Raw genomic sequence first — 10,433 nt, 5'->3', positions numbered from 1 at the left:
TGCTCCTCACAAACATGGCCGTCGCCCCTCTCAAACCTGGCGACTGTAGCGACAGCAAGGTATGTGCCCCTTACAAATATGGCCTCCTCCCCACTCAACCGTGGCGGCCACAGAAGCAGAAGGAATATGCCCTTCACAAGTATGGCAGCCCACACGCGCAGCTACGTAAAGCGACGATTTTGTTGAGTCACATGTTTGGGAAAGCCGGTCTGTGATTGGTCAAAATTCCAGAGACGGTCGGACGCCGCGGCGCGAGCCGAGGGTTGTCGGGTTGCTGCTGGGAAGCGTTGTGGCTGCGCGCGGGGGTTCAGCGGCGTCGCGCCGCTCACACTCATGAGGAGCCGGAAGGTGAGGAGACCGGGGCTGGGCGGGAGCTGCGCCGAATGTCTGGGGAACCGAGGCGTGTTCACGGGGCGGCCTCTGCCTGATCCTTGCCCTCCCGAAGGGCTCCTGGCCACGCTGCTGGGTCGCGGGGGCCCCTGGGCGGGGTCTCCTGGGAAACGGTCGGCGCCCCGGCGTTCCCATCGCTGCCACTCGCCGGCCCTCGGCACGTGAGCGCCGCTGGGTCCTTTACCCGCGCCCGGGGGACTGATGGTGCCGGCGGTAGGGCTGTGAACTAGGCCGCGGCCCCGGAGGGCCGGGTGGGTCTGCGGGAGAGAGGGGGCCGCACCCGGGCTCCCGCTTTGCTCGGGACTGGAGCGCACCCCTCCCGGGCCGGCGGCAGCTCTGCGTCTCTGCGGACGGCGCGCGTTCGGGGGCGTGGGTGGCGTTACCCCCTAGTCTGACGTCTCTGCCTTTTCATGGAATTGTTTAGCTCGTTCCCGTTTAATGTTACTGAGAGTTGGATGCCATAGGTCGTTTTACTTTTTCTTTATATACGTCTGTTTTCTTCTGTTTCTTGTTTAAATTGATTAGAATGGATGTTTTGTCATGTAGCATTTTAACAACCTTTTTAACTTTTTTTTTCTAGCTTTTCCCCAGTGGTTGGTTGCTCTAGGTTTTACCATGTAATTGTAGCTTAGCAGAATCAGCTTCAGATTTGTACTAGCTTAATTTCAATGCGATGTTGAGAATCACTCCTTTGTAGCTCTAGTTCCTTTACCCACTTTTTTGACTGTTACATCTGTTACGTCCACGTTATACTATCAACATCTGTTAATGTTGCAAACCTAAGGATGCCTTGTTATAATTACTTTACCATCTGTAGCTCCCACCCTCCTTTCTGCTGTTACTGGCAAATAAAGCACCTTCCTATATACGTTATATGCATACAGTTGAATTCAACTGCGCTTTAAGTCAGTTAAAAGAAGAAAGGAGATGATTGGCATGTAAACTGTCTTCTGTAAGGACATAACACCTTTACTGGGGCTCTTTTTCTGTTGATTTGAATACTGTTGAGGATCACCTGCTGTTAGCTTAAAGAACTTTGGTATTTCTTTTAAGGCAGGTCTGCTGGCAACAAATTCTCCCAGGTGTGTTTCTTTGGAAGTGTCTGCCTTCATTTTTGAAGGACAGTTTTGCTGGGTATCAGACTCTTGGTTTTCTTGGTTGACAGTTTTTTTCTTTGAGAACTTTAAATATGTTTGGATATACCCACTATGTTCTGGCCTCCATTTGTCTGCTGGTAAGTCATAGACCTTTATCGGCTTCTCTTGTAAGAAGTCATGTCCTCCTTCTGCTTTCGAGATTGTCTCCTTATCTTAATTTCAGCATGCTTACAATGTGTCTGTTTATGGATCTTTTCATTGATCCTGCTTTGAGATTCCTTGGTGTGTAAGTAGTTGCTTTTAAGTAAGTTGGGAAGTTTTCACCATTACTTCTCTGAATATTTTTTGCTTTCTCCTTTCTGTTACTGCTGTCACACAGATGTTGGTGCACCTGTGTCCAGCAGTTCTCTAAGACCCTTCGTTTTTCTTCATTCTCTTTTTCTCTGCTCTTCGGCTTGCACAATCTCTGTCTTTCAAGTTTGTTCATTCTTTCTTTAGCCAGTTCATATCTACTCTTGAGCCCCTGTAGTGAATTTTTTATTTCAGGTATTGTTTGGTTCAACTACAGAATTTCCATTTAGTTCTTTCTCATAATTTTTGTCTTGAGAAACAAGAAAAGCTGACCACCGTAGTAGGGTCCACCAGAAAGATTTGAAGCCTGAGTATTGAAGGTTTCTTAACTCTGGGAGACTCAGAATGGCCACTCTTGAAACCTTAAATTTTCTAACACTATAATATGATCTGTTAATTAAAACCAAGCAAAATGCTGAACAAAGTATGTATCATCACCACGTCTGTTCTCCTCTGCTGTCCAGATTCCTGCTCAAGAACATAAGATAAGCAAAAAGGTTTGCTCATCTTCTTAATGCCCTTTGGGACCAAGATGATGTATGTGCTCAGCCCTTCTTTTAGCATCACAAATGTTATGTAAATGGATGTACCCCTTTTGAAATTCTATCTTTCTCACCTGTCTCCCTGACGATGGAAAAATCTTTGTATGACCTGGACTCCTTGAAACATTTATATCAATGGTAGTTAATGTTTCCAGGCTTGTAAGAACTCAGCCAGCCCCAAGTAAAACTCCATTTTTATTAAAGGTAACAAATGAATTTTTCTTTAATCTGTTTATTGATATTCTCTGTTCAATGCAGCATTGACATCAAGTCTTTACTCTGTAATCATGGTTCTTTTTAGCCCTTGAATATGTCTATAACTACTGCTCTGAAGTCTTTCTGGTAAACCCAACACTGGTCTCTCACAGGGAGCTGTTGCCTGCTTTTATTCCAGGATAGGGTGCAGCTTTCCTGTTCCTTGCATGCTTCATAATTTTTTAGATAATATATTCTAGCAACTCGGGGTGCTGGTTCCCACCCCAGGGCTTGTTAGTGTTAATATGCCACCCAGGCGTGAACTTTTCCACTTGCTGCTACAGTTGCAGGTAGTGCCTAAGGAAAGAGATGAAGCTCCCAGTGTTTTGCCTGCCTCTCCCCAAGCAGAATCTCCGAGCTGGGGCTCTGTGTCCAGCGACAGTGATGGGCTTCTCTGTATGACTCAGCTGCTCAGCTCGCCTCTCCTGGCCTGGAAGCACATCTCACAAGCAGGGCCAAGGGCGATGAGACCCCAGCCCCCTCAGTGCTCTGCCCAAGCTGGGGCCCCAAATGGACTAGTGGGGTGTGGGCAGAAGGGAGCCCCTTCCTTTCAACCACACTCACCTGGGACTCAGCCCCACAGCAGGTGGGATGAGGGCCAGTGGGAAAGGCAGTCCTGCTCTCTGTGGGAAGAATGCCCTCCGGCTGGGAGCAGCAGCCCCGTGACCTTGGCTGTGGCATGTGGAGTTCAGATGCCACGGACTCCCAGGTTCTCCTAGGTGTGCTCAAATAACTGTTTCTTCATTTGCTCTTTGCCCATAGGACCATTTCTAAAGGCCTTAGCTTTTTAAAAATAACTTTTCACCAGTTTCACTTTGGGGAGAGTCAGTATTGGAAGTTGATCTCGTTTCCTGCCATTTTTAGGAAACCACATTTTTGCCTTTGACATCCCAGTTTAAACCAGCCTCCTTGGAAGGAGGAAGACCTCAGTGATGGGAGGTTTTCCATCTCGGCTTGTGTGGGATTTCCTCTGTGGGATTATGTGGAAGCAATCAGGTTGCCCAATTGAAGAGCAAATGCTCTCCAAGCTAGAAAAAGAGGTACTAGATCTTGACATTTTGGAGCTGGTAACTTAGGGGTGGTTTTACCCAAGATTAAACTAGAGCCAGAGAGCTCCAGGTTTGACTCTGCAGAACAAGAGCAGATGACAACATGGGCAGCTCCAGAACCTGTAACAACCACGGCTCAGCCTCAGCCAGACCCAGAGCTTACCTGGCAGAGGAGCCCAGAAGCTGAGTACTAGCAAGCCCACCTGGGGAGCCTGAGGCACCGACAGTCTTAGAACCTCTGCTTCGAGGCATCTGGAAGCACACTGAGGTTTAGAGCCGCAAAAGAGCCAAGTTCAGTCCCTGCAAAAGAGCCAGGCAGCTTCACACGAGCAGTTCCTGGGGCTCGTACAGGGGAGAGCCATGGGTGATGAAGCAGGGTGAGGATTTTGAAGCCAGAGGTCACTGTGTAACCTCGAAGAGGTTCCCTGCTGGACTCACCTCAGCTGAGGTGGGGCCACCGCACATCAGCACCCGCTGAAGGCGGCAGCTGTCATCCAGGAACTCTGTATCCAGGGACAGTGGTGGGCTTCTCTGCCTAGAGAGCTGAGCACAACCCACGTAGGGGAAATGTTTGGAGGACTCACGACGGAAAGGAGAGGCTGGTCCATGGCTGGGGACGAAGTATGTCTGTCCCTGCCATGGCAGTGTGAATGCTTCAGGGAGGCATGTGGTGTGGGGCTGGCTGGCAGGCCTGTCCCTGCAGAGGGGTGTTCTGAGGCCTCTGTGGGCTCAGTGCCTGGGGTTGCTGACCATCCTGCTGCCGGGCCCTTTCAGCAAAGCCCTGCTCCTGGGACCCAGGTGTGGGTCCATTTCTGGCCTGGTGGCCTTGCTCACATCACACGCTCGGCAGGGCCACTGCCTCCCATGTGTTGCTGTGTTTTCCTCCTTTCTAAATGCTTTCCAGGAACCCTCTTGGTGTCATGCAGGCTTGGAGAGCAACCCCCTCCAGGGACCCCTAGAGGCATCTTGGGCTGCGGGTGAGTGCAGATGAAATATATCTTGAAGGCTTTCTTCTCTTGCTCATTTCAGCTCTGTGCTACCCTTCATCTGTCCCCTCTGAGTCCCCATTCTGGGGCCCATTTGACGATAGCTTTTTTATTATTTGAAGTCTTAAGTTGAGCTTTAAGTGTATTATTTTCTAAGTGTATGTGGTATCCATTCTGGAACAGGAAAAGGAACTAATGGGAAAACTGGTGAGATTTAAAAAAAAGACTGTAGTGTAGCTAACACAGCAGGCTGACCTCTAGCTCCAGCAGGCATGCCGCGGCATGGCACATACAGGAAGCTGAGTGGAGCAGGTGTGGGGCTCCCTCTGTGGTTTTTGCCCCTTGCCTGAAAACCTAGAGTTATTCCTAATCAAAATGATTTTGTTTTATTATTTTAATTAATTCCTTTCTAGTTATGAGATTTTCTTTTGCATTCATAGGAAAATGGAGGTGAACCAATTTGTTAATGTTAAATCAGAAGCTAACTGTTTTAAACTAATAGAATTAGGTCTATTTCTGTCTATACTTTGAGGGCAAGAGGGTGAGGTGGGGGCTGGCTTCTGTTTTCTTATGTTACTGTATCAAGAACTTGGACACCGTGTAAAAGTATGTAACCTCCCGAGGAAGGACATGAGCTGCTTATTCTAACCACTTTTCAAGGTGAGTTAATGTCTGTTACCTTGTCGTGGAGGCTCCAGGAACCTGTACGTACAATGACGGGAGATTGTTCCAAGCTGCCGTGATTGTGAAAAGAATAAATGTGTATCTGAAACCCAAACAGAGTTCCATTTGAATTTGCATGTGGAGGCCACAGTATCTTTGTGAAGATGATAAAGCATGGGTGGGAGAGACTGTCTGCAGGCTTTCCCCTTAGTTAGGAAACCACCGTCTCCACACTCATGTTTCTTTGCCAAGAACATTTCTGACTGGCCTTTGGATCTGGTCTAGCTCACAGGTGGAGTGCGGTCTTCAACACGCCTGAGAGCCCAGAATTATCCAGCCAGGTTGGCCTCTGCTCAGGAAGTCAGTGTCACCACGTCTGCCAGGACAGTATGTCAGGTGAGCCTCATTACCACTGATGCCAAGACCTGGACTGGTGTGTCCGATTCTGCACAGAATTTTCCTTCAGAGGTGAACTCTTTTAGAAACGCTGCGTGTTGCTTATATGCCAGAGGAAGAAGTGACCGGGCTGTATTTGTTTCCAGAAAAAGACACGCTCTCCAGTGCTGGCAGGGGTCTGCTTTCCAAGCGATCACCCACCAGGTGTATGTCTCAGACCCAGTCTCCAGGTGCACCTCAGCTGGTCCTCTTTCAAATGTGGTCTCCTGAGAGACGCCAGCACAGGGCCCTGATGCTGCGCCCCTGGAGGCTGTAAGAGAGAGGCAGCCTGTGTCTGCTGCTCGGTGTGACGCAGCTGTGCGTCAAGCAGCCCTGGATCCCAGAGCTGCTGTAGGCCGGCCTGCCGTGCTGGGCTCTGCTCGGGCTCTGGCCGGGCTCGGCTGCACACCAGCGGCTCGCAGTGTCACTCACGGGGCACTGCTTGTTGAACCTGAGCTGAAGCTGTTTTAACAAATACTTGTTCACCACCTGCTCTGCCGTAAAACAAAGATTCCTGCCTCTCTGTGGCTTGTATTTTAGCATAAATGAATGGAAATTGGACTCTCATGTCGCAACTTCATAACATATCAGTACATGTTTCTGGCGTGGCCTTGGGTAACAGCTCCCCCGGGGAAGGCAGGTGAAGGACAGACTGGGTGCTTGCCGAGTCTTCCCCAGCCGTCACTTGGCTTTTGTCCCTGTGGTGGCAGACAGTGAAGCGACCCTGTTGTAGAAGTTGTGGCCCCAGCATCTGTGTCGTTTAAGACGTGAGGAGTGGTGCCAGCCCCAGTTTGTAATCCTGGATGGGTCTGGCTTTCCCTCACGGTTTCCTTTCTTGACAGACTTCCTCATCACACAAAACCGCCGACAGGCGAACTTCCAAGAAGTTCAAGTATGACAAAGGTCATCTTGTGAAACCAGACTTACAGACATTAGCCCCTAAGAGCAATAGCAGTGGTCTGCCCAAAGCACCAGCGAAGCCCCTGTGTCAACAGGAGCCCCTGGGCTTCGCTGAGGATGGCACGCTGCTTGCAGGCAAGGAAGCCAGCATTTCTGCAGGGCCGGAGGTGGCAGGCCAGCCCCATGCCCACAGAGCTGTGAGCCATGCTTGCTCGGCAGAGACTGAAGGTGGCCCATCCCCACCAAGACTCGGTGGCCCCCCCGGGGAAGAGTCTAACGGCAGCGCCACCACACAAGACAGGTCGGCCCTGGAGACAGAGCCGGGCCACGCACCCCCACTGCAGATGGACAGCAGCGTCTTCCTGGATGACGACAGCAATCAGCCAGTGCCAGTGAGTCGGTTCTTTGGGAACGTGGAGCTCATGCAGGTAAGGCTGGCGCCTTCTTCCCTCCATAGGTGCCCCTCAGCCCCTGCACCTCAAGTCATGTACACCCGCTCTACTGCTTGTAGGTACTACCTCAAGACAAAGTCAAGTATTCAATAATAATTTTAACCCAGGAGGAGAAAACCATGTTTTGGGCACCCCCGCCCTGTCCCAGCTGAGAACCGTATCTCTTCCCATGGCCAGCGGGGCTGTGTGGCACGGGGCCCTGGCTCTGGCCGCAGGGCTATGAACAGCTGCCCACAGTCACTGGGCCTTCTTTGGTTTTCAGGGCTCTGCCTGTCCCTCAGCGAACCCCCTGGGGGAATGAGCCCTCATCTGGGTCCCTCAGCGAACCCGCCCCCTCACTCTGCAGGCCCTGGCCGGCTGTCCTGGGAGACACTGCACAGCTGGCAGGGTGAGAGGAGGGCAGCTGGCTGTGGCACAGTGTGGCTGAAGCAGGTGTGTTCTTCCCCCCACCAGGACCTTCCCCCAGCGTCCTTATCCTGTCCTTCAATGAGCAGGCGAGAATTCAGGAAAATGCATTTCAGAGCCAAAGATGACGAGGAGGATGACGACGCAGAAATGTAGAGAACAAGTATATGCATGGTCGTTCCACATGTTCAGCACAGTTAACAACTTGGCAAATAACAAATGTAGTTTATATAAAGCTCCTCTCCCAGAGAATGTGTTCTTAATAAACTTCAGGACTGACCCATAGAAATCCGCAGTGCCTAATAGCGGGTACCTGTGGGAACACTCGCCCTTGAGAACTGGGGGCCTCCTTGAGAGCAGAGGGCTGCTGCCTCCAGCGCTTGCCTCTGTACATACATAGTGACTGAGTCAGCTGAGGGGCTTGGCGTAAATGAGATCTTCGTAAAGAAGGTCACTCAGCCTCTGTAGTTTGATAAAATGCGAGCTTATTTTCCATTATCAAAACTCTTGTGGTGATTCAGTGTCAGTTCTTAAAGAACTCTTCTTTATTTCTGTATATGGAGCTAATGTTTACCTTGAGAATTTTGCAAAATGCATATGGGAAAAAAAATAAAATATATTTTGAAAATATTTTCAGGAAAGTCTGTGTCCCTAAAACCATAATCGTTTCTAAAATATTTAAAAGCCAGAGGAGAAACACATCCTGTCCTGTGTCATACTCGTCAGGCAGGGACAGCCCCTGTGCCTGTTAACCAGCCAGAGAGGGTGAGGCCCAGAGGGGCCTGCTTGGGGGGGGTGCAGTGAGGAGGCTGGGGTTCCTGGGATGGCAGGGTCTCCAGCATGTCCCTTGCCTGTGTGGTGGGGGAGACTAGCCATCCCTCAAGGGCTGTGCCCTCCTTGGTGGTGCAGAACTAGGCAGGGGCAGCTGCTCTGCTGAACATGCACCCCCTTGCATTGGGAGCCCCCTGAGCCATTTCCTCACCAACAAGCTGGGGAGCAGTGCGGGTGTGCTCACTCTGCTGCCCCATTCTGCACTGCTGCCTGCAGAGGGTGCCAAGGCCCTGGGCTGGGGGGCACCTGGGAGGGGAGCACCCAGAAGGGAGAAGCTTCTGGGAAGGAGGAGTGCCTGGGAGGGAGAAGCACCCAGGAGTGGGGAGCACCCAGAAGGGAGCCTGAGTCCTTGGGTGACAGACAACAGAGGAGCTGCCTGCGATTTAGAAAGAGATGGTATTGGAATCCCGTGAGTGAGCCGTGGTGTTGCTGTTTCTGAGCTGCAGCAGCCCCACCTTTGCAGTTTACTTTCCATGGTTTCAGTTACCCGGGGTCACCTGCAGCCAGAAGAAAACCCTCACCCTGAGTGTCCCCAGGGCAGTAGCAGTCTCATGCTGTGTCACATGCCCTCGTCCTCACCTCCTGTCAGGAAGGGCGAGTGCAGCACAATAAGGTATCTGGAGAGAGCGGGACCCCGTGCACATCACTTTTACTACAGTGTGGTGTTAGTCAGTTTTATTAGTCACTAACCTATCAGTGGGCCTGCCTCATGAATTACCCTTCACCAAGTGTGGGAAAACGGCATATACAAGACTCGGTGCTTCCACAGGCTCAGGCATCCACAGGGGTCTTGGAACGTGTCCCCCATGGGAAGGGGGACGACTGTACACACTCCTGGTTTAGTCATAACAGCAGCTAGAGCTAACTCCATTAAAACGGGCTATGAAGCATGGGAACATTTCACATAACATCATTTGGGGGCAAGATGTCAAAGTGTCCTGTGAGGCTCTTCGGCCCTCACGCTTCCAGACTGCCTCGCTTGAAAGTAGCTTTCCCCACAGCCATTCTTAGATTCCGGTGTGATTTTCCCGTTAGCAGCTGCAACCTCCGTGACTCAATAACTCTGTGGTGTTTTGATTGATGAGCTACTCTGCATGTAATACACGGAACTGTTGCCTTTAAAGGTGTTCTGGTGGCAGCCAGGGGAATAACTTTCCACGTGAGGTTCTGCAGCCATGACTGCTAACCGCCCCTGGGGTAGTGGAGGCCCAGCTTCCACATATTGGAGGTTTTGTCTTTCCAACGGCTGGCTTCCGAGGAGCGTCATCCTGAATCAGCACGCCAGCGGAAGAAGTGCGTCCCATTCCCATCAGAACATGCGGTGGAAACCATGTACTCAGGACGCCCCTGCCCTCCACCTCCCCTCGTGACGAGCTCCACCCGGGAGCAGCCCCTCCCCGGTCTGCTGGGGCTCTAAAAGGCAGTCCTGTGAAGGCCCAAGTGCCCAGGCGTGTCCCTCTCTAACTTACAACTTAAGACGCGGCAGGGCTTCCTGTCCCCCAGGCGTGCGCTGGCTCCACCAAATCCAAGCTGTGTTGTTTCATGCGGCAATGGGGAGGATCTTTTGAAGTCCAGAAAACTCCATATGGAATCTCCTGGATGCTGAGGAAGGCAAGAGGCTGCAAATCTACATCCCTGAGGGTTACTCTCCTGGGAGTAAAATGCTACCCAAGGAAAACGCCAGGTGTCCCACAGAGAGCATGGACCCGAGTGGCAAGCAGGAGCCTCGTGGAGCACCCGGAGGCCCATTCTGGGCCCACATGTGCAGAAGCACACAGCAGGCCTTACTAGACCGCCAGCTCAGGGCACCATCGGCAGTACGACCTGCTGGAAACACTAGACTCACCCCACCTGAAACCCTCTCTGCCTTCTCTGCCCACCAGCATTTGAAGTGGGTGCCTGACCCCTCCTGCACCTACATTCCTGTGTCCCCTGCTCTCGTGCATGTCTGTGTTGGAGACCTTGAGACCAGCCCCAGGCAGGGAGACTCACAGAGTGCAGGAAAGCCCTGTGCTCACAGTCTGGTTTATCACAAGGAGAGGACACAGATCACAGTCAGCAGATGGAAAAGGCACCT

General features: G+C 51.5%; 1 protein-coding gene across 3 annotated transcripts; it reads left to right on the top strand.

Annotated features, from left to right (window-relative positions):
• The first annotated feature begins 216 nt into the window (after nt 1-216).
• Nucleotides 217-8,157, top strand: C4H1orf174 (chromosome 4 C1orf174 homolog). 3 transcript variants are annotated; one of them, XM_036882748.2, is made up of 4 exons: nt 217-348; nt 5,619-5,729; nt 6,764-7,096; nt 7,574-8,157. In XM_036882748.2, the coding sequence occupies exons 1-4, from the start codon at nt 334-336 to the stop codon at nt 7,679-7,681; spliced, it is 567 nt and encodes a 188-aa protein (XP_036738643.2). In that variant the 5' UTR covers nt 217-333; the 3' UTR covers nt 7,682-8,157. The 3 variants fall into 3 exon arrangements, with proteins under 3 accessions (XP_036738643.2, XP_036738640.2, XP_036738641.2); XM_036882745.2 differs by having other exon boundaries at nt 6,611-7,096; XM_036882746.2 differs by lacking the exon at nt 5,619-5,729 and having other exon boundaries at nt 233-348; nt 6,611-7,096.
• Nucleotides 8,158-10,433: the final 2,276 nt, after the last annotated feature.

The sequence above is a fragment of the Manis pentadactyla genome, chromosome 4 (genome assembly GCF_030020395.1).
Source record: "Manis pentadactyla isolate mManPen7 chromosome 4, mManPen7.hap1, whole genome shotgun sequence".
Classification (NCBI taxonomy): domain Eukaryota; kingdom Metazoa; phylum Chordata; class Mammalia; order Pholidota; family Manidae; genus Manis; species Manis pentadactyla.
This window is presented reverse-complemented; position numbering and strand designations above follow the sequence as displayed.